Raw genomic sequence first — 24,861 nt, forward strand, 5'->3', positions numbered from 1 at the left:
CCCTCCCTCTGTTTCTGCCCCTCTTCCCCTCTATCTAGGAATAAATAAATAAATTATTTTTAAAAAAGAATTCCAGCTCTTTCCTTTGGAAAAGAAACGTAAGTAACAAAAATACCTTAGCTTTTGGAATAAAAGACAAATCCTGGGTGAAGAAGACAATGTGAAAATGAAGCCACACTCTTATAAACCTTAAAACTAAACAGTGTCAGAAAACAAGTTGGAGAGTTTCACTTTTTCCACGAATGCTGTCGGTGTTCAGCGAGATTTCAAACGCTGTTACGAATGACCAAACATTTGTTAACTCCCTTCCAAGGGAGACAGACTTCATTATTGGCCTTAGGAGGAGAGAAAGGTTAAAAAGAAAAATTCTAATCTACCATTAGTGACACACTGACATATCTGGACCGAGGAAAAGCGCGTATTTTTTCCTGCAAGGAGCACTCCCGATCGTGCCACGTTGCCACGCAGGCGGCCTTCCCTGCAGCATCTGTTGCTAATTGAAAGGGACTAGAATTACAAAATTCTAGTCAATTTCGCTCACCAGCTCTTGCTGTGTATAAAGATTTTCCATGCAGGGGCTGAGCATTAGTCTTCCACTACAGCTGATGACTAAAGAGCAAAGAGAAAGAAACGCAGAAGAAAGAATTTTTCTTTGTCCAACATTATATGGAACCAAACTGCGAGAAAAGGGACAGCCCAGCGTATCTTTCGTGAGCTTGGTAAATTACCATTCTATCAATACAAACTATGCACCTATAAAAATCTATTAATATCCTAATTAACCAATGGTATAGGTCTTCTGTTTGGGTAGTCTCTTGTTTTATATAAATCTTCAAAGAAACTGTCAATAGTTTACCAATTATGTCTTTTCTCTCCAGCTCCTGGACACAGTGCCTGGGACACAGGAGCCCCATAGCAAATGTTTGCCAAAGAAATATACCAATCTTGGGTGGTAGCACTGTTCACGCAAAACACCTAAAAAGGCCTCATCACATTCATTTTCTCGGGTCCCATCAGGCACTTGGACACGTGACAGGCTGGAAAGTTTTTAACGCTCTCTAGAGCGTACTCTGGCTGCCGGACAAAACAGACAAAAGCAGGGTGAGAACAGAGGTCAGTCAGCTGACAACACAGTAGTCCAGGCAAGATGTGACGGTGGTTCAGGGCAGGGTGTCGGCGGGACAGCCCCCAGTGCTCCCCTCTGCACAGGTGCCGATCGCTACAGTTTGTTCTGGCCCGAAGGGCTTGTGGCAAGGAAAGAAGGTGCAAAGCCCTGGCAGCAGGAAAAAGTCAGGACCAGGAGGTAGTTCAAGGTCTCCCCGGCCCCTTTGCAACACAGGGAATCTGGGCGCGTGAGTCCATGAAAGGCGCTGGAAACGTGCAAGCTGGCTCTAAGATCTGGCTGCCGGCCTGGTGACATGGTTGGTATCCATAAGAAATTCTATTTAAATGTTATGAAAATCAAATTCATTTAAGTGTTCTCTAGGACAACCATACTGCCTACTTTTCTCTCAAGGTATTATTTAGAAACAAATATTTTATTAAGTTTCCACAAACAAGACAAAATCTTTCAAGTGAAAGCAAAAAACTAAAAGCCGCACCAACTATAAGAATAAAATTTCATTTTAATTCCAGGTTTGACTTGTTCTTCTAATGCCTGTAACCTAAATTGTTAAAGTTCAGAAGTCTGTTGGTGCACAACTGTTTAAAGACTGTGTGCTTGAAATGAGGTATTCTGGACAGAAGAAATTCGCTTGCCTAAGGTCTCACAATGTCTCCATGCAGCAGATCTTAATTCTCAGGGTGAGAGACTAATTAGAGCATGGAACTTGCGTTTCATACCCTATCCTTCCAAATGGGAATTTTCCTCCTTTTTTTCCTTATTTTATACTATTTCAGAAAATGCTGGCTTCACGACTATCATTTCTACATTCCATAAAGTTCTCAACATTGTACTGATTACTCAGATGCCATGTTTGTCAAGGAGGGTCTGTGAACTGTTTAGAAGTTGCCTGGATCACGTTACCGGAGTTCGTTAGAGTGTCATCCAGACAAGGCCAAGGACAGAAGCCAGCACTCTGCCCAGAGGAGTCCACACACCTAGGGCTCTGCTCTCCAGGTGGCCACACGGTGATGGGAGGGGTGCGATGCCGGGCCCACCTTTCCGGCTTTCTTGGTTCATCCCAGTCTCTCGCCTTTGCTTCCTGATGCCACCACATTAACTCAGCTGGTTTTCAGGTCACTCAACTACCTGAACCCCTGGGCCTGTTTTGTCACATGTGGGGAGCTGGATGTACGTACACACCACCATCAGCTAACCCAGGCCAAGCTTGACAAAACACCGAATTCTGCTCTCTCCCACTACCCAGCTCTTGTCATCGTGGTGACCTGGCCACCACATTCTGAGCTGGAGTCCAAACTCCTGAACTTGATTCAGCATTCCACAGCCAAGAATTACTTGTTCAAGGGAGTTTACAGGTGTCATTAGCAAACCGTTTTCTTGTGAGATAAAATAAGAAATGGGTAGCTGCCTTAGGACTTCTGATTGACTGGTTATAACTCTGAGCCCTACACAATCTTGCTTACTCTCTTACCTGACATTTCTAATAGGAAAAAAACCCCAAGAGCACATTCCATTTCCCACTGAACAAGGCCATTCCAAACAGCCACCCATGTCGCAGTGTTACCCACCACTGGCACTCAAGTTGACTGATGAGGAAAAGGCTAATGAAAGTTGTGGGAAGGGCACGCGCTTCCCCCCCCCTGCGGCTCTGCGGCTGTGTTGGGCACACGCACTGCTATGAAAGGAACTTCAGAAATTTGACTTGCTTTATTATCATCAATTTTTTTTTAAATCTTAGCATCTTAAAGCATTTATTTGAAAGATGTATTTGTGAATAATGGCTTAGGAAGAGTAAGCCCTGGTTACCTCATGGAGATTCAAAATAACCAGATTTTACATGGAAGAGAAACTGATGATTTGGTCAAAGTAATGAGACCAATAAACTGAATCGTTGCCCCCAAATCAAATGTGACCTATAAATTAAGAGGCAATACACTGCAGCTATAGCTTAAAACTTTAAGTGTCTAGTCTCTTGCTCCTCTTCTAAACAAACAAGAAAAATTGTTCAAGATCATAAAGAAAAATGTCTGAAGTTAATAAGAGATTGGAATTAACCTCCTTTTACTAATTTAAAACTTGAGGTAAACCTCCCATTCTCCAATATGAGGTGGCATTATGAAATGTACAGAGGTGATGTTTTCACACAAAAGAGGTAAAATACAATATGGATTCTTTCACTCTTATAAATTCTCTACTTCCATCAGCTGAAGAATCCCTTCTCTTGAACGAGGCTAAGGTGCCAAATAACAGAGACTGACCACTTCGCTTTCACTGTCTCATTCCCACCACTGGCGACCAATCACATTCTGGCTGGATGAGAAGTATGATTTCAGAATGGGTCTATTTCCATATGGAGTGACCTTCACCCAGAGGTGAAGGTGACTGGCCCATCATCGGGTTCCAGGGCACATTCTACCCAGGGGTGGATCCCAAGGTTCTAGAACCTCAAACTTATACAAAGCAACCCTTTAATCTTCTTTCCATTATAAGAGTGTTGCCTGGACAATGTGAGACTTGACTTCACTTGAAGCTCTGTTTGTCTATCCTACTATATTAACATGGCACAGGCTTCTTGAATATACAGGGACTGCATCAGGAAAGTCTTAGTGTAAAATCTGCACTACTCTATCACAAATTCGAAAAGTTAACTGGTTCTCTCTTGAAGATAAAGATTTCATTTTTATCACAATAGCAAATGAAGTCAAGAGATTAAAAGTACTTGCTAATTGTTCAAGGAAAACATTAAAACATTTACCATGTACATGAGAGCTACTGTTGGAGTTTTGCTTAAGGATAAATCAAACAAAAGAGTTACTGTTTGAAACATAATGTTTAAATATTAATGACAAATATTTTATTCTTTTAAAATTATTCCTAAAGCTCCCTCTCGTCTTTTTCTTCTTTCTCCTTTGCGGAGGGAAAAGACCACACCAGGGATACTGATATATTTCCTGGTTATATCATTATTATTCCAAAATATACATCTATATTTTTTTACTTTCTCTATCAATTTTACATTCCTAAAATTAGACTCTTCATGCTTGATGAAGTTACCCAAGACCCCAAATTCTCAGATTTAAATGAATCTTCTTCAAACAATTTTGTTTGCTGAGAATCTTGGCATTCAAATTTCATCCTACTCAAAAAAATTGCCTTGGTATTTTTCCTCTAAATATTTTCCATAAACCTCCCATTTTCACAATATATTCTTTATGTGCATACTCTATGAGTAAAAATATATGTGTATAAAGTCTACACATCAGATAATTCTTTTAACCCCACTAATGTTAGACAAAAAAATCAATATTTATTTTTTGGGGAAAAAATCCTCACCTACTCAGATGGACTTGAATTTTGACCAAATTTCATATATGAAAGGAATTAGATGATTTGACATCTGTGATCTTTTTCGTACTCACAAATCTGTTTAATTACTGGTAAAGTAAGGCCAAGAAAGTCTAAAAACTTGCACAATAAGGCCGTGCAATGAGCTAATGGCCAATATGGGACAAATATCAAGGTTTAGCAATTCCCAATTCTATCTCAATATTCTAAATTTTAAACTTAAGAGGGCCTCATGATATTTTAAACCATTCATGGTCTGACTCCCAGATCTAATAATCAAACGCATAACTATCATGCAGAGTACCATGCCTTAAAGGCAACAAATTGTGTGTAAAACATGTTTACGGAGTAGGGCAAGGGAAACTATTCTCAAAAAATATATTCATGGACTGTTTGATAAATTCAGGCTGGAACAGCAAAGAATGGCAGTAAACAAATGCCGTGCCCCTAACTGAATTTTGCAGACAGCTTTCGCCTGGCTTTTCTATGTTTCACTTTCCCAGTCAGCTGTGAGCTGTTCCCATGTGTGAAATCACCTAAGAGAGGAAGCGAAGCTGTCCTCTGACATCTGGGAGCACGGAGGTGGGGGTGCAGTAAAGAGCATTTTGGACTTCAACTTGCACACAGATTCACCTATAAATTCAAGCCTGGAAAGCACTCAAGAAGAAATATCAGTGTAAATTTCGGGTATTTACAAAGACTCACAGTGGGGTGGAAACTAAAGGTCAAGGGCACGTGCTGATAGGACACTGTCTCAACTTTTTAAGACTAGAATGGGAAACCTAAGTGATATTATTAGCATAAGATCTAACGTGTAAACAGTTCAACTCATTCAGATTACAGATTAAACTTTCAAACACAGTTGTTTGCATTTTATATGCTCAATGCATATAGGTCTATTTTCTACCTACTTTTTAATGATTGGTTAAGACTGGTAAACTAATAAAAGAAAACTACTTTAAAATTTTATTTTTCCTTTATACTTAAAATGCTGTAACAAAAAATCATTCCGTGTTGCAGTCGTTATAATGCTACAACACACAAACCCTGTGCATCCACGGACATGCGCAAAAAAAAAAAGCAAAAACAGAGTAACTACAAGGAAGTCCTCGGGAGAAGGACGACCAATTCACTCCAGCTTTTTTTATTCTGTAGTCTCTCACACTGAACAACAGGAGAACCAGTCTAAAAGTCTCTTAATACTGTCTCTCACAGTCTCCTAATATGGAAACTAGACACTATTCTACTTACTTTGTCATGCTATAAAATCTGTTCCTACTCTGGGGACTATTTCTTTGCTCGTTCCCGTCCTGAACTCGGTTCTGTTTCTCTGGAATGAAAGAAACCCATTTACTATGAATGATATTTATGTAAAATAAAATCTTTCTAGGGAATCATCGTAGATACTCTAAGGATACAAAGTGAACCTAAAAGGAAGGGCTGCTACTTTGAAAACAGGGTTGGGTTTGATCAATGAATTCGTATTCTCAAGACCCTCTTGATGGGCCTGCAGCTGCAGCCATTTATTTGCTGGCTTTTTCACAGATGTAGACAGAGAAAGCTCCACGGTTTTTGTCTTTTTGTTGTTGGATGTGTTTTCTTTAATATAGGAAGTGGCAACTTTAAAAAAAAGCGCTCTTCACTTTGTTACAGAAGCTTGTCAATATCAGACATCCTTGGTAGTCTATTGTTGAAATGACTATGACTTTTAAATGCTAAGATCACAAAGTTGGCAGAAACTATACTTCAATAACAGAAGGTGATCATTTGCATTTCAAAATTTATCTATCTTGCTTTTCCCCTCAATTAGGCCAAAACATGTTGATTCACAGGTTTCAGTGTGTGTGTTTCTTTCTTTTTTTAAACTTATTTATAGAACAGAATAATGGCCCCCCTGCTAGTTTGGCATTTGCTCAAGTTTCTGCCCATGCAAATCGAGTTTGTTACTGGAAATTTTTCTCAAAATATAAAGGCACATCATCCACAAGATAAAAAGGTACATTACTGATAATATAAAGTACAGGGCAGGTGGATCGTGTTTTTAGGACAAACACATGATAAGGATTCCCAGGGGGGAGGAGGGGTAGAGGCTGCACACTGTTTAAACAGAAGCGAACTGTCCTCATCATAATCTTGTGACAACTTTACTTTATAACCAAACACCAGTGCCTCAGTACACCATAGAGTTACTTGGGCAATAATACTAAGGTCAGAGTTAGGAAATGGGAGGGCAGGGAGTGCTGAAGAATTAGTAAAACCCTTAATGCTTCTAAGAGTAGATCAAAAGAGGACTAAGAACTCCATGTCCCCGTGTGAGATGCATAGTAATCTACAAATTCTGCTCCAATCCCCCTGCATTGTGGGCAGAAGTGCAGACTCAACTGAGCTCTGGAATTCTCTGAGTTTAAGATCATCTAATTTAGAACACTGGCATTACTTTTCAGTTAAGGCCATTACTGGCTTTATTTTATCCTGTTGATAAATTATCAAGCCCAAGGAATGAAGAGACTTTCCACGCTGTTTCAATGCAAGCCATAATACTAGGGCACTTTTGCAACTCACAAAGCTTGAAAGTACAATTCTTTTATGCAAATAATTAAAACAAAGCCCTTCTTCAGACTACAGCTTTTTTTTTTGAATGTTAGTGAAGGGCAACCTGAAAGATGAGAGCAAAAATCCATTAATAGTAGACTGCCACCTGCTGGTCGACTGTAAGAATTGTGATTTCTGAGAAAAGGCTTTCAAATTAGAACTTGGATAATGATCTATTATTAAATTCAGTATTTCAGTACACGAAATTGAAAGTACATATCTACTGATGTCATATGGCTTCGTTCCACATCTATTTACACTCTTAGAAGGTCAACATGCTATACTGTTAGAGTAAACAGGACTGTACTTGAAGCTGAAGAAAAATAATCTGCTGGAATGCCAACATACAGATAGTATCCAATAAGAAAGTAACCACACTAACAGGAAATAGTGAGTCAGTTATCATTTAAATTAGGACACTACATTACTTTTCAATTAAGGCCATTATTGGCTTTATTTTATCCTGTTGCTAAAACAAATGATTAAGTCCAAGAAATGAAGAGACTTTCATTATACAAACACTAAAAAATGCTCCGTAAACATTTAGCCTCAATGCAAGTTTTATACTGCACCTGACTTCAGGATTTAATAGAGTTTCACCTGAAAAAATCCCCAGGTTTAATTTTGATTCTAAAACCTCCAATTCAATATAATTAACACATATATCTATGTATACTGGTACCTCAAAGGTTATTTCTTATCAAATTAGAAAAAAAGGAGAGTCTTGTTAAAAGGAAAAGGAAAGAACCAGATAACCATAACAAAGCGATTTTACTATGAAAAAAAATTTTGTTGTCCCATTATCTAAATCATACTAATAGGGTTTCAAAACAACAGCATAATACTATCTGAGAGAAACAAAAATGTAATCATGTTCTATTGCCCCTCAGAAGAAAAAAAAAAAAACCAAAGAGCCCTAATTTGGAGAAAGGAAAAAAGTAACAGTATGAAGAAAATTCAAATCACTGTTTTCAGAAAATAGTTTTAGGATCTTTGCTTTGCAAGTTGAGAAACTTTGTTATTCTCCAATACAGAAATCATTCTTAACAATGAAGGGTGTAACTAAAAACAATATAGCTCTCTTTCCATCCTAATTAGAATAATTTCCCATTATGCAGGGAAACAATGTTAGCATCAATAATACACTGGTTAGCTAGTAAGCACTTAAATACTGCATTAATCAACAACTAAGCAGATCATGTCAACATAACCAGCTTGAACTTTCTCCAAGAGCCAGTGGGGTGAAAAGTGAAGAAACTTTGGCTACCCACAGAGGCTAGATGCTAGGCAAAAGGTGAGGGAATTCTGGATTCAAACACAGCCCTATCTGACAAAGAGAAACTAACTCAAATACAAAGCCTGTGCTCAAGGGACCTGTAATTATCAACAAAGTACCTAACATGCCCAGAAGCAAATCTCTAATTGAAAAAATAAAGACAATACAGTAAGAGGAAGAGAAACCTGTTATATCAAATATTTGGCAAAATAGGCTATTTTAAAAGAATAACATGCTTCCTAAAATTTCTCGAATACAGAAAAAGAAACTTTAAATCTGCTCTAAAATGCCAGGTTGGCTCATCACTGAAATCACAACCTTATATATATATTTTTTAATTCCATACTTTTCTATATTTTTAGCCTCAGAAATTTTACCCTTTAAGACAACTGCCTCTCACATCTTAATAAAAATCATCCACTCAAAGAGGTTCAGGGTGTTTAAAGGTCTTTAAACGGTCAGAAGTTAAGATGTCTCTAAGACCTCAACGCTTCCACAGGAAGTACAAACCCATTCAACAACAAACACACATACAAAACTATAAACTACATAATGGTTTCACCCCCTCAGAATCCTTCTTTGAAGGATTAAAGAGATAACCAAAGCCAACACGCAGGTAAACTGCCGGTGAAAATCCCAACTTCCCCAGAGCAACGGGGGCCGAGGAAGAACTCTGTCAAGGGAAGCCGTGTAGGAGACGGCGCTGACCTGGGGCACAGTACATTCTCTCCATGGCGTCGCTGTCACAGGAATCTTCAACCTCACTCCACCTGCTGAAATACGTTAGCTGGATGTGTCCTAAAAACAAAACGACAGGAGAAATCAAAACATTTTTCTCTTCCATTTTCTGCAGAAGTGAACTGTAATTACTCCTTTTGTAGCTAAAAACAGTATCATTAAGAATAATGGCATCATTAAGTACTAGAAGCTATTACTGGGGGTGAATTTGCTGCACTGATAATGAAGCTCTAGATAGGAAATGAAGATACTAATTACAAGATAAAACGCCTACTCAGTTAATTGGAAGCAACAGCGAATAAAAAGAAATGCATTTGCAAAAGTTCCTGACCTCTATCATTCAATAAGATGTTGTTTGGGTTCAAATCGCGGCACACAATTCCCTCTCTGTGTAAAGCGTCAAGGGCTACCACCATTTCGGCTGCCCATCTCTGAATGCAGCCCTCTGGGATGTAAAACCTGGAGTTCAGTGCTAATTTTTTATCTAGGTCCTCAAAAATCTGATGTATCTCCTTGTCTCCTTGTGCTAACCCACTTGCTCCCTTAGTCACAGAGTCTGTCCGAAATAAAGTCGATTCCTCTTCGGCCAAATCATCGGTTTGATCTGTAAACAGCAATACTTCTTCAGTGTTTAAAGTGTCTGTGTTTGCATATTCATTAGCACCTGAGAGTGGGTCAGAAACCGGGAATAAGCTTTCTGCTGTGCTGTCTGCGGCCACTGCCGACGCAACCACTCCAAGTCCCTGAAAGTTAGGATCTGAGCTGCGTGACAAGGACATGTCTCCTGAACTACTGGGGTCAACAGCGGCTACAAATAGCATCCCAAGATCCCCCTGGGCATAGTGTTTCTCTGTTACACCATGGGACGGAAGACTAGAGGGATCACTCAATTCCTCTGAGCCTTTTTCTTCTTTTGCTTGGCACTGTTCAGCACTAAGCCTGAGGCATAAAACATCAGGGGCTTCCAGGAGTTTGCTTTCCATGATGCCTATATTAGTCTGTGTAAACTTCGTAGGCCCCACGGCTGCACCATCTTTAGTTGGCTCCAATTCACCAGGGAGGTTCACAAGAAGATCGGGCCTTCCTTCATCAGGACCACTGACATCATCAAAAGCAGCATCTTTAAAAGAAATAACTGGGACAGAGTCATCTGAGCCTCTGCTAATGGTGTCCTGAGCTATAACCCTGCTTTCACTAATGCTGAAACTCCTGTCTCCATCTGAAAGTGTAAAAAACGGTTTCAAAGGCTCTGACTTTAGACTACATATTTTTTCTCCGAAATCAAGTCCGAGGAGTTCACTGGTGCTATCCTTACTGTCTATCCTAAAGAACTCCATGGAGCTGTCTTTCGATCTGCTGAGGGGATCGAACGTCCTTGGAGAACTAACTGCATCCAGGCCGTCCTTTGCAGGGAAGAGCTTCAGCTCGCGAGCCATCCGCTGAGAGCCAAGGTTGTCACTGTGGGCCGCGAGGGGTGCCGGGAAGCCTTCGACAGCTTTGGTACCAACACCATTTCCTTCGCTCTTCACGAAAGGCTCCTCACTCAGGGACCCCGGTTCAATCTTTTCTTGCCCATATTCATTGCATAACGTTAAATAACTAGTAGTACATTCTTCCTCTGAACTTGAGCCAGAATCGGGCCATTTTGGAGAGCTATCCTGGCCGTCATCGTCTTGGTTGCTGCCGTCTTGGGAGCTCTGAGTCAGACTCGTCTCCAGGGGCAGGGCCTGCAGCATGGCTCCCCGGTCACTTCCTCTGGATTCGAAGCTGCTGCTGTCCTGAGGACGGCAAGTCGGCTGTAGCAGGTGAACTTTACTAAGTGCAGATTTGTCCACTTCTTCGATGTCAAAACTTTCTTCAGGACTTCTGTTTAGGAATTTACTGATGTATGACCAGAGTTTGCCACCTGTGAATAAGTATAACCAAAAAAAAAAAAAATTAACATCCCCAAATTAATGGTTACTCATTGAAACCATTAGAAAAGCAAAAAAGTATTCTAATAATCGATTAACAGCTAGTCATTGATACCCATCCATTAAAATATCCAGCATGCTGAAAGGCAAGCATTTTAATAAAATGTCTTTCGTTACTGCTAACTGATGGGTACAGTTTTAAGCATATGTCCTAATAGCAATTATTTCCGATAGGACAACCTATTTCTTTCTTTGAAGAGAAGTTAATTATAACAAATCCTAATATGAAATCTTACACGTGAATTTCTACTTAAAAGTTAAATATAATTTAGCTTAGAAACATCTGATTGTGTTCTGACTTGTTTATATAATAATTTTTTCAAGCATGGTCCCTTGGTCAAGTGGAAATTCATCAATAAGTGCTGCTTAAAATTGTAAACTTCACTGGGGGGAAATCAACAATATTATTGCATTTTGAAAATGCCCAGCCCAGGATCAGAGAGATTAGATAGGTATCTAATTATGCCATTGTAAGTGCCATATTAATATTTTCCCCATTTTCTCCCCTCCCCAAATATATCATGTGTTATACGAGCCCAAGTAATGCAACTGAGGAATATTAATTGAATGGCCATTAAGGCGGCAAGCTATTAATTCTAATTTTGTATTCTGATATATATCAGAAACCTATAAAACCCAAAATCATAAAAATCAATTTCACATAACTCATACAAATCAAATACACTCAAAATAATCCAGTGTTTTACTAGCAATACTTGCCAGGTATTTATTTCACCTGATTTTTCTTGTTTTGTTTTAACCACTAAAAACTAAACCTCTTTTGCTAATTAGAATCTCTGAATATATAAACTATGATAAGTATCAAAAACCTCCCAAAACTCTACTGACTAGAAAAAGTATTACAAGAAGAGCAGTTAAATTTGATAGAGAAATCTTAAAAAACAGAAATTGCAGAAGCATACTTAGTGAAGATATAACTGAAGCTTCCAAAGGTAAGAAATAATGTGTTAAAAATAAAACTTTCTATTAATATGGTGAAGGCTACTTTTTTTCAGTACATTTTTAATGTTGTTCTTAAGCATCATATACCAAGGGTAACTAAATATAACCACTAACAGTCCATTATACGTATAAAAGTCAATAGAAACATCCAAAATTCTTTTTCTACTTTGCATTTCACTCCACGCAGAGGAATTCAGCAAGTACATAAAGCCCCCGATACTGTGCCCAGCAGAGAGTAACAGCTCAATACGGAGCAGCTGTCCTAATGCTAACCCTATCACAGCCCACAGCTCCTCCCCCAGGGATCTCGCTAACAGTCTTCTTTCATTTGGATAATAATCAGTGGTGTAGGGCATTATGGCATTTAACCTTCCCCTCTCATTTTTCTTAGCTAACTTTCTGTCCTCACTAGATTGTACTTAGTTTTTCTTATTGCCCCATATTGAAACGAAGTGTGACGATTCATACATGGTTTTGAAACACACTCACTCCTACAAGGAGCTTATGCAATGATTCCATCTTTTCTTCATTTCTTGGCAACAACAGCCACACTTCTCTGGTCACAAATGCCTCTGCTGGGGCACACTAACAGTAACACCGGAACCTGAAGCTGGGTTTTCGTACGCAATGCAAGACAATGGCGCCGTTGTTTCCAGTTCTCCTAGATGCTGACGACTTTGAGGACAGAACCAAGCCTTTTTCAGAGTCTCTGTATGGACATTTCTCGTATACTGTGCACGACACGGCAGGCATTCAGTCACTACTTGTTAACTAGGACAACAGCACATCAGAACAAGGTGTATCCACATAAAGTAGACCGTGTCTACAGCTGTGATGCTCCAGTGACCAGCAGGAAACAGTACCAACTCAAGTTCTAAGAAATGTTTCATTCATTCCTAGGCCAGTTCCACCTGGATGAGCTGCTGAAATCTAAAATTCAACAAGCTTAAATTCTTTTATTTTTGCCTCCAAATCACTTCGTCTTTCTGACTCCCAAGCCTTTCTGGCAGGAAAGCTGTGGACCAAACCTGGACTATTTTCTCTCCCTTGTTCTTTCTTCATCGAACAATCTTCCAAGTCCTCCTATAAGATCTACCCAGAATGTTTCTTCTCATAGTCTTCCTTCTCTTTTCATCCCAATTAATCTTTCATTTTAGCACAGATCTTATGATATCATTTCTCTATTCAAGAACCCCAAACCCCACAACCTACTGAATGATGTACCAGCCCCATAAAAGGTATTCGAACTGCTCAGTAATGAAGTATCACCCCATGAGTTGGTCCTCTCCCCCCGCTAACCCCATGATCCCTCTGAACTGGGTTTCTCCACACATAACCTACGCCAGGGGTTTGATCACACCACACCCACCACTGGAAGTTTCTTTCCTATTAGGTTCCCCAATACCTGCTTGTCAAAATCCCACTCATTCTTGAAGGTCCTTCCGAATTTGTTTTCTTTTACCAATTTTTTGTATTCCCTTGTTGGATACGACTCCTATCATCTCTGAATCCTCTATATCACTTCATCCTTCTTTGTGACATTTACAGCATTCTATTTCATATTAGTAATACTTTTCATGCTTTTATTATCTTCTTTACCAGACGGCAGAGTCTGCATAACTTCAGGGAGAGGATTATGTCTAGCATGTAGAATAATAGGTATTAAATAAATATTTAATTAACTGGATTAAAAAAGATGACAATTTTACCAATTTTTTAAAAATCTTTCAAAGAAAAGGTTCTATAAATATTCATAGCATTATCTTTGGTCATACAATCTTCCTATTTTAAAACAAATATATGGTTCTATTGTTAAAAATCTTAAATATAGCCCTGGCTGGTGTAGCTCAGTGGAGTGAGCGCTGGCTGGTGAACCAAAGGGTCACTAGTTCAACTCCCAGTAGGGGCACATGCCTGGGTTTTGAGTCAGGTCCCCAGTTGGGGGCACATGAGAGGCAACCACACATTGATATTTCTCCCCCTCTCTAAAAATAAATAAATAAAATCTTTAAAAAAAAACGAAGCATGAATATTTTTATGCTTCTACCATGCGTTGTGAGACTGCTTTCTAGAAAGGTTATCCCAATAAGCAGTGTGTACCAGTGCCACCTTCACAGCAACTTGCTTCTATTGGACAGTAGCAAGTTTAACAATTTAGTAGGTCAAAGTACCATCTTATTTATTTTCCATTCTTTCCATTATTAGGTAAAATTTCTAAATTTGTCTGTTGGCACTTTCCTTATGAAATGTGTTCTTAGCCTAAACAAGTACCCAAATTGAATTATAAAAGCTCTGCATGTTCAAGCAAGAAATAAACTGCTTTAGCTCTTCTCCATTCTTTGCGACATGCCCACTTAAATTTAATGCTCAACAGGGAGCCACAGAAACAAATGTTTTGGTTTTATCACACACTTTTTTAAAAATTACAAGATCATGGAAACCACCTAACCTACAAGAACACATTATTTCTGTTGTAGTTTCTCACCCACAAAATCTAAGTAGGTGTTGGGAATCGCCCTGCCTGGTTTCAGAAGCTGTAACCCCCCCATGGCTAAGGCTGAGTGAGAGACCTTGAGACCCTAAGCCACTAAAGAGAAAAAGCTCATCACCCCCCTGGCAGGAGCACCACCTCTGCCCACTTTACTTCACCATTCCTGGCCCCCAGTGCATGACTGGTTAGCCAATGACAGGTTAAGATTCCTCAAGGGAAGGACGACCTAAGACAGGCATGGTCACAAGGGGACCCTCGGGAAAGGACTTGGGGGCTATGGAGAAAGACAGTGATGGACCCTCACCCCTCGGCTTTGACATAGCCTGAGTCCTCATTGTGTCTGCAAGAAGTCTAATTTCTTGGCTGCCTTAGTTGCCCTGCCTGACCTAAGCTTGAAACAATGCTGAAGGTGGGTACAGCCCTATGCTGGAAAGGGCAGGTTCCCCAGGATGATCAGGCCTAAGAAAGAATGCATAAAATCCTGTAAAACCTGCTTTGCTAATGCTCTCAATATAAATGATAAGGGTCGACGCATGAAATGAGTTTGTTTCCCCAAAGTTTTATGGCCCTTTAGCTATTAGACCCTGACTCAAAATAGGCCCTCAGAGTTCTCTGAATGTTATCTATTTGATCATTACTGCCTGATTGATGAGCTTTCCATATACACCCTGTATTCCTATGCAAATTAAAGCCAACAAGGCAAGGGTCGGTGCACTGTCCTCTAGAGAGAGTGGCCATGCAGTCCCTTTTCCTCCACAGGACTCAGTAGTCCATGTGAATTTGTCTCGTCTCATCCATAACACCTCAGACACTATAGGCCAGAGTCTGTGCCAAGTAGGTTTTATTTTCTATAGAATTAATATCAGGCCCAACACCCAGACTTACACAAATGGAAGTTTTACTGTTGTAACATTAAAAACATTAACCTTAGAAACAAACCCATTATTGGCTAAACTACAAAATATAAACAGAAAACACATTAACATATTTATAATTTTGAATACTTCAGTAATACAAATGATACCTAAGACCCATTAAAGCATATAAAATAGTAGATATTAGTTATTTTAAGCTATGAAAATAGAAATACATAAGGTTTAATAAAAACCCCTTTTAAAAACTCTTATATTTTAATCTATTGGTTTTCTGGAAGGTTGCAAAAAAATTTTTAATTTTACTTGACCAGAATCAAAATTTTCAATTAATATATACAATAAAATATTACTAGGCCAATGATCAAAATCATCTTTTGACCCAGCAATTCTACTTCAAAAAAATTTGCCTACAAATACTTCTCACAAACAAAGATATATGGGTAAAGCACCAGAAACAATGTAAACACCAATTAACACTCAATTACATAAGTTATGGTAAATCTGCACAGCCAAATACTTTGTATCTATTAAAAAATTGAGAGCATTATTTGCAAATATTTACATCTCATTTACCAAGTGCCAGGCCCTGCTCTAAGTACTTTATACATATCAACTATATAATCCTCATATTAGTCCTATGAGTAGGGATCATTATCATCCCTACTTTATAGATAAGGAAACAGCGGTACAAAAAGGTTGGCTAACTTGTCCAAAGTCACACAACTAACTAGTAAATGGTGAACCAGGCTCCAGAGTCATTGCTTTTCATCACCGCACTGCACTGTAGACCTGTATATACTGAAAAGGAAAGCGGTCCAAGATGCTTTCCTTTTAAGATGGGGGAGTGTGGCGAGTTACAAAACAATGTTCAAGATCAATTTGTTTTTTAAAAGCAGATGGGCAGGGAGTATGTGTTTATATACACAGGAAATGTCCCCCATTTCTAGAGAATGAAACTGGGCATTACAGTGAACGGGGTGGGAGAATATTAATTTACTTTGTATACTTCTACATAGTTCAAATTCATTTCTTTATCTATTAGTTTTATAAATTTTTACAACTAGTTAATAAGAAAAGAACCATTTCACCCCTTGGGCCCCAAATAGCTTGCGGAGAAATTATTTCCCATTCCCAATCTATGTGGCGTGTCCACATTCAGAGGCTTTCCAATCATTTCCTTCTAACTGGCTTGTTCACCTTTTCTCTGACTCACTGCTCAATAATCACACACTGAGCCCCTTCCATGTACTAAGCATTCTGCTCAATGCAGGGGTGTACATGATGGATGATTTAATCCATAATCTTAGGAACTTACAAAGTTTTATAAATACTCATGACCTTTGCTGAATACAATTATTTTTCCACCTTTTCTTCCTCACAGTTAAAATACGAGATTCATTAATGGAAACAAGCATTTCAAACCTCTCTCCTAAAATCTCATCTGGTATATACTACTCAATACCACCTGGATTTAACGAGCGCCTCAAACTCACATGTCCAAAACTGAACCCCCAACTGCTGCCTCTGCGTCAACCTCGCCCACAGCTTTCCCCTCTTCAGTGAATGGACACTCCGTCCTCTCAGCTGAGCCAAAGCCTTGGAGTCACGCCAGGTAGAATCACATCAGTTCTGTCTTCAAAATATACTCATAATCTAGTAACCATTTCTCACCACCTCCCCCACTAACGCTTTGCCCACACCCCTTCACTTTCACCTGGATTGCGGCAGCAACTTCCAAACTGCTCTGCTTTTGCCTTTGCCCTCCTATATTCTACCTTCCACAAGGCAGCCAGAGTGGTCCCTATCTTGTCACTCCTCTGCTCAGTGTCCCCCAGTGACTATCTACCAATTCAGAATAAAAATCAAGTTCTCAAAGTGGTCTACAAAACCGCACCGGATCTGCGCGCCCACCTCCCCACTTCTCCAGGCTCACTGCCCACCACTCTTCCCATTCTGCTCCAGCCACAGAGACCTTGCTGCTTCCTGTACACCACGTACACTCTCCCTCCAGGCCTATGTACTGCTCTCTTACCAGGATATTGATCCTTCATGTATCCACGTGTGCCCTCTCTCACCCCCTTCAGGTTACTGGCCAAACGTGCCTTCCTAATAAGGTACCACTGTACATAAAATACTAACTACTGCCTCACCCTTCTGGCATTCCTCCTTTCTGTTATTTTCTCTGTCTGACATATATTCACTTACGTATTTGCTGACTGTCTGTCTCGCCTCTATAATATCGGCTCCACATGGGCAGTCTTCACCTACTACAGAACCAGGCCTGTAACCCAGTAAGCACGCAATACATTTCTGACTGGATGAATTACAGAAAACGAGTCAAGAGACTCATGTGAATCATGAACAGTTTTTTTGCAAGCAGAGGGAAGCTAACACCACAAATAAATATTCAAACATTCATATTATGGCAAAAAAATTGCTCATTTACTTTTTCAGTAATAGTTTATCCTACATATGAAAGTGACATTTATATGATACACTCACAACCTCCTAATTCACAGAGGTAACAAAGACAGTACTGCTAACATGTAAAACCACACTGTCCATCACCTAGCTCACTTGATCACTCAAGCCAAATCCAAGAAATGACCCTGGATTCTTCTGTCCCAACCTTTACACCATCATAGGTCCCAAAAGGCCATGCTGTCACCATTTCTTGACTAAGACTATTTTATTAGCCTTCTCCCGCTTCTATCCTTATCTTTCTATAACCCATTCCCCATACGACAGCCAGAGTGACGTTTTTAAATGTAAGTCAGACCTAGCCACTGCTTCCGATGTCCCATGCTCCCCAATGCACTTGAATGGAAGTCAGAGGCCTGACCCTGCCATGGAAGCCTCCTGCCTGCTTCTCCAACAGCCCCATATCCACTAGCGCCCTCACCTACTCCACTCCAGCCAAGTGGCCTCCTGGCCTGTTTCTCAAACATCCCAAGTTTGCTTCAGCCTTGATTTCTGACTCTGACGCCTGTACTGGAATGTGCACCCATCCCCTTACATCCAAATGGTACTTCTTTGACTGCCTAATCTAAAACAGGCCTCCAGTCCTTATCCATTAGATGTCTTTCTCTGTTAAAGATCAGCAGAGTCCCTGTTATTATCTGACATTCTCCTGCTGTTTGTTTTCCTGTTTGACTCTGCAGAACAAGAATGCAAGTCTCAAAGGGGCAGGCTCTTTCCCTGTCTTGTTCATTCTCAATAAAGCTCTTTAATGTTAAATGAGTCCAGAGTCCCTATATGCACTATAATTTAGTATCTTTGTATTATAAAATCTTCTTTAAAATTAAATGACACCTAACACACAGTAAAAAGAGACACCCTCCCCACCTTAAAGTGTAAATAATAACACATAAATTCTACGGTCATGTGACTATTCTAAGTCAGGCATGGTCAACACTGAAGGAAAAGAGACTTGGTAAAGGTAATTTAAAACCATGGAAGATTTAAAAACCATTATGTCTACGTCTTTAGGACAGATTATGAGTATCTCTACAGCGCTGACGTAAATTCAGTGGAATATCGGCTTTGGAGACTAAGGGAAGGTGAGAAGATGGCAGAAGAAAAACTGACCTATGACCCGGAGAAGAAAGAAGAGGACGGGGAAGCTGTACACAGCGGGGGTGAACCAGGGTTGAAAATTTGCCGCAGATAATCTCCAACGTGAATAATCCACCCTGGGTAATAGAATATTGACTATAATTACATTCATCCTACTGACCTTGTTCTAAATTATTATGGATTATTACTGCGCAAGTTATTTTTGTTCCACACCAGAGGTGGCTGTATTCCGCTATCAGATGACATGACCTCTAATTCAATAATGTCTGTAATGCACTGGTATCCTCCGATAAAAGCTGTCTATAATGTCTGAACAAAGGTGAATTAGTTATCCAATTCACACACGCAATTAACTCTCTTAATACCTGAGAGACCATGGAGGCCCCTCTGAATTTCCCATTAAGTACCACAGATGGAGGTCTTCCCTCCATCTGCAGTTATCTTGTGCTGTACTTCACAGTAAACAATATTAATAGTTTATTGCCATCGAAAATCTTGCATTAGTTATAAGAGACCTCGTTCTGCAAAGCAATGACTCATTTTCCTGGGAAACGCATTAAATTCAAATGCTATGCCTATTAGTAAAGTACAAAAGTTCTCTATTATTCTCAGTAATGTGAAAATAATAACACCACCATTAAATACAGAAAATTTAATTTTTTCCACCATTTGTAAGCACACCTCTTACAAGCCAAAGGGCAGCATTTATAATGTAACTTATATTTATGTGCTGTATCAGTCATTTTAAATTTTAAAAAAAACTTTAAATTTAGGCATTAAAAGGCAAAAAAAATCAAAACATAGTGCTTTTGCCACCTGTTCCCTCTACTCAGAGCTGAAATTTCATAGTCTGAAGGCAGAGTAGTGTGCCCCTTGCTCTGTACCCATATATGATGCCAACGGCTGCATTTGTAAAAACCCAGCTTAGAATAACTGGGGCATGTCAACTGTCAGGTAAATACCCAGGCCTCCTAAAAAGGGAGGTAATTAATTAATTCTTCAGGATATGTTTCTTATGTTAGTCATCTAACATTAATGTATCCTTTCAGCAGAGCACAAGAGAATAAAATAAAATCAGCAAAACGAAACCGGGCTCTCTTAACACACACTCAGCTGAAAGTTCTCGGCCTATCAGATCGATTCTAGGAGAAGGCAAGTAGTTGTGCGTATCCAAGGATGTTGCTCCAGTTCCAATGACATCTGCTGCTCACCTGCATTTCTACTCCCCCTCCCGACTCCAATGAGGGAGGGAAGGCAGAGGAATGAGACAACGGTTTCTCACACGTGTTTCACACGGTTTACTTGTTCGTGTAATGACAGAAGGACATTCTGAAAACTAAAAAGCTCCGAAGGTGACATTCTTCGCTCCAAAACGATTTAGAGCACCAACCCACCTTCCGCGTGCTGCAGCACAAGAAACACCGACTCCTCGGAAACGATGTACTTGTGCAGGCACACCATGTTGGGCACGCAGCGGGGGATGACGGTCTTTCTGCTCCTGCTGTATTCACTGCTTTTCCTGAGACCCTGACAGAGAACAAAAAGGTCAGATGTACCCTCGGCTGCCTTTGGAGCCTGCTGTGCTCTGTGTTTATCAACCAAACTAATCTATCCGAGTTACTCTGGGCTTCAGAGAAACCACTCATCTGCTGCTCTATGCCCCTCGGTCCCTGGAGGCTCTGCGGATGGCATCTGGCGTGAATCCAGAGAACGGAAGATGCTACAAAGCTGCCATTAAAATCAATTATGTGGGTCAGTGTTTTTATTAGAGATGCTCTCAAACGAAGTCATCGGGATGACACACAGTTATTTCTCTATGACCTTTTCTTAAGTTGTATTTTACTTGTGTGTATTTTTAAAGCAGCAGACACTGTGAGATCGATTCACGTTCCTGGGACACAAAAGGTATTCCTAGACTGAACAGGCAATTTCAAAATTCTATTCCAAAAAAGTACAGATGTTGTTTCAAGCTTTCTCCAAAGGACCAGGTTTGCATAGTCCCTGCTGTAATACCTTGGTTTTAAAATCTGGGGAAATGCCAGTGATAAAGTATACTCATAAAAAGAAGTTTGTTTCAGTGTAAGTCGATGTGACCCACGACGGCCACGCTGACAGAATAAAAGTATCAGAAGAAGAGCCTGGACCAGGGCAGCTCAGTTGGTTGGGCGTCGCCCCGCAAAGCGCAGGGTTACTGGGTGAGTCCTGCTCAGGGCACGTGTGTGGGTTACAGGTTCCGTCCCCCGAAGGGGTGCATGCAAGAGGCAACCAACCGATGTTTCTCTGCCTCTCCTTGTCCCTCCTTCCCCTCTATCTAAACATAAATAAAATCTTTTTAGAAAAGTTTTAAAGTATCAGAAAAAGAAATAAATTAATCTGAAATTAATACTAATGTTGGAATATTTAATCTGGGTTTTTTTAAAGAATATGTACTGTCATAATGCACTTCAAATACAATTTCAAAATTGAGGGGTTTTCCGTACTCATTTAGTTACAAATTGAGTTATACAGAGACTCAAACTAGAGCTCAGAAAGAGGACCAGGAATGCAGAATGGCTTCCCAAATAACTGTACGCAAAGACTTGAATGCGAGATTTCAGCACTCACGAACTGCAATCACCATCACGAGTGAGGTGGTGTGCGGCCTCCACACATCATACAAAAGGTGGCAGAGATGCATTTAAACTGCACGCCACCCATCTAAACACCACGTGGTGAGTCTCCAATGCAACTCCTCCATACAGTCCGTTACCTGAAACACTTTTTAAATGTACGCTATCAAGTATTTATGAACTGTGATGGAAGGACAAAAAGTAAAGTACAGGTCATCACAAACACAAATGAACATCCAAAAAAGAACATCCAAACACCCCCAAAAATATATTAAATAGTTTCTTTCAGAGCAAAACTTGAAATAAATTTCAAGATCATTAAACATACTAATTCTACTTACTTTTAAAATGAATGTCTGTTCTGTCCTTGTGTCCATTACAAGTAAAACCTACATAAAAACATGAGTAATAATTTATTCATAATACAATAAAACATTAACTCATAACTTTTTAAAACTACACTTGAAGGGTTTGAGGGAAAGTGCTGGAAATGACTCCACCAACACTGTTAATTTCTGAATAGATTTTTTAAAGGCACCAAATCACAGGATTGAAAATAGTCTTAATCGAAAGTAGGTTTATTATGGTTTCCTTTCTAAAAATGCCATATTTTTGAAACATTACCATGTCTCCCAGATTTATTTTAAAATATACTCCTTAAAAGTAAAGGAAAAATTATTTTAGAGAAAGAATTTTTCCTCATGCAACATGTATGGTTAAGAAGAAAAACATAAATATATATATTTTACAGAAGCTGTTGAGCTCTCAAGTTTCTCCCCGAAGCCCCTAATGTAGCCACTTGCGACAATGTGATCTCGGTAGCTCAGGCTCCAGTGCCAGGCATCCCTGAGGTACTGCTTCCCCATCCTGGACTCATCCTACCTCCTCTTTTTCCATCAGCAAATCCCGTCGGCTCCAACTTCAAAATGTATCGAGAAGCTGAACCCGCCTCACCACATCCACGGCTATTTCCCCGATCCAAACACAGACGCACCTGGATTATGACAATCACCTCCCCACAGATCCCTCCGCTCCCGTCTTTTGTCCTTGGTCTGTTCTCAAATAGCAGCCAGAGTGTTCTTTTTAAACAGAAGTAGATCATGTCACTCCTCTCATTCAAAGAAAAGGTCAAAGTCCAAAAAATGATCCCAGGACCCTTTGTGATCTCACACAAAGCCCCCTCAACCTACTCCCTCCCTCACCATTTTAATGGATAGAAATAGAGAGAGATGCGAAATTATCTTACCATACTAATATTTTATTATTTTGGAGACATTATTACCAGAGGGTGGCAAATTTTTCTATAAAGATGCAGCCAGTAAATACTCTTGGCTTTGTGGGCCCATGCGGTCCCTGCCACAGCAACGCACCTTGGCCCAAAAGTAGCCCCCCCTGAAATGGCCATGACAGGAATACTTACACCACAGAAATCTGCAAACACTGAAAGAGGGATTTTTTTCCCCAACTCCACAGAACTGCAAGTTAAGGATGAAAAAAACTGTCAAGCTTGGGAAAATTAAAAAATGGGGAGTTAAGATGGGAAACCAGTCTGAGAAGAAGATGGTAAATTCCACTTTAGAAATGATGTGTTTGATGTAACAACGACAGCATCTTTGGCTTCTCTTCTGAGTGCCTGCCTACTTATGAAGTCTCCATTTAATTTCCATGACTATTCCTGCAGACACCTCCTGAACTCACCCTTTCCTCTTTCCAAAGCCCTGTCCCCACTAAAAACAAAATAAGTCCCTGTTCCTCCTCCTCTAACACTGAATAATACTACCATCCATAGACCAGCCCCCCAAATCAAAAGTTCCCAAAGTCCCCGCCCCCTACCTTCATAACCAGCACCCAAGACAGTTGGTTCTACCTCCTAAGCGTTTCTCTTACCCACCCTCTGCTCTCCCACCACCAGGTTTAAGTGTCTACCATGTGCTAGGCTTTGACCAGGAGTAATCAGTGTTAATTCTTCCAACTGCCCGATGAGATGATCTTACCATTTCTATTCCGACTGTGAAGACATTATAGCTTCAGCTGTAGAAGCTATAATGGCCAGTAATAATGGTATCTACCATATGTGAAAATTTCAGTGAGAGGTAATCCTGTAAAAGTGCTCGGCATAGCCAGTTATTACTATTGCTATCACCGTTACTGCTTCTTCTCCCTAAAATGCTCCCCTAGCCACTTACCAAACAAGTACTCATCTTTCCATATTCAGCTCAAATGTCTGTCTCTTAGTAACAGACTTTTTTCTGTTGTTCTCACACTGTACACAGTACCAATTTCTACGATACCATTTTTAAGCCCTCAGTTTGGTTTCATGTTTACGTCTCTCTCCCAATCAGATTTCCAGCCTTTTACTGGCATGTTGGAGGCAGAATAATGGTTGCCAAAAATGTTTGTCCCTTAATCTCCAGAACTTGTGAATATTGTACTATTGGCAAAAAGGATTGTGCAGGTATAATGAAGGTACAAACCATAAAAGAGATTATCCTGGATTCTCTGAGTGGGCTCAATCAAATCACATGAACCTTTAAAAGCAGAGAATGGTCTCTAGCCAGAGTGGAAAGCACAGCAATGATAAAGCGGAAGAGGAAATCCCAAAGGTCCGAGGTCTGGCAGGGCTGTGCGGCGGCTGCCCTGACACAGGGCCCACGTGTAAGCAGAGAGGCCTCTGGGGGCTCAGAGCATGAGAAGGAACAGGCTTTCTACGGGCAAAGACCAGCCCTTGGCAGACAGCCCGCAAGGAAGACTCCTACAACTACCCACCCACACACAAGAAAGATCTCAGCCAGCAACTTGAATGAGCACGAAAGTGGCTTTTTCCCCAGAGCCTCCAGGAAGGGACGCTGCCCTGCAATCCTAACAGAACCTTGACTTTAGCCCCACGTGACCCATGTCAGACACCTAGCCAATGTGACAATTAAATGGGTTGTTTTCAGCTGCTAAGTACGTGGTGGTTTGTTATGGCAACAATAAAAAACTGCAGGGGGCAGATGCTGTGTTTCCTCCGACCCGTGAGTCTCCCACAGCGAAGGTTCCGAGTGAATAAATTCAGGTATAAAAGTGTGGAAGGTAGATGGCGACACGGGAGCGGAGCTCGGAAAACACACTGAAACTGAAGATCCCTATTTGCTCCTTCTCCGTGAAGGTAACAGAGGGAGACCTGAGAGCACGGCCACTGACCTGCGCACTCTGTGCCGGGCACCACGCCGGGTTCTGCAGAAGCAGCCCACGGGATGCACTCCAACGGCCCAGTGAGGCAGCTGCACTGTCACCGGTTCCGCCAATAAGGAGCCAAAC

At 40.4% G+C, this 24,861-nt stretch overlaps 1 protein-coding gene across 5 annotated transcripts in view; it reads right to left on the bottom strand.

Annotated features, from left to right (window-relative positions):
* Positions 1–24,861, bottom strand: part of RPS6KC1 (ribosomal protein S6 kinase C1) — a 171,236-nt gene that overhangs the window by 32,831 nt on the left and 113,544 nt on the right. For 4 of the 5 annotated variants that reach the window (XR_008390242.1, XM_053658206.1, XM_037164331.2 and 1 more), the window contains 4 exons: positions 21,903–21,950; positions 20,347–20,479; positions 9,406–10,980; positions 9,045–9,134 (listed from right to left, as the gene is read on the bottom strand). Coding sequence is in view for 4 of the 5 variants with exons in the window: in XM_053658206.1 (XP_053514181.1) it covers positions 9,045–9,134; positions 9,406–10,980; positions 20,347–20,479; positions 21,903–21,950 (1,846 nt within the window). In the remaining variant the exon portion in view is untranslated. Of the gene's footprint in view, positions 1–9,044; positions 9,135–9,405; positions 10,981–20,346; positions 20,480–21,902; positions 21,951–22,555; positions 22,742–24,861 lie in introns of those variants that run through there. The other variant, XM_053658213.1, reaches the window with a different exon arrangement.

Source organism: Artibeus jamaicensis, unplaced genomic scaffold, assembly GCF_021234435.1.
Source record: "Artibeus jamaicensis isolate MK-2021 breed Jamaican fruit bat unplaced genomic scaffold, CSHL_Jam_final contig_2170, whole genome shotgun sequence".
NCBI lineage: Eukaryota > Metazoa > Chordata > Mammalia > Chiroptera > Phyllostomidae > Artibeus > Artibeus jamaicensis.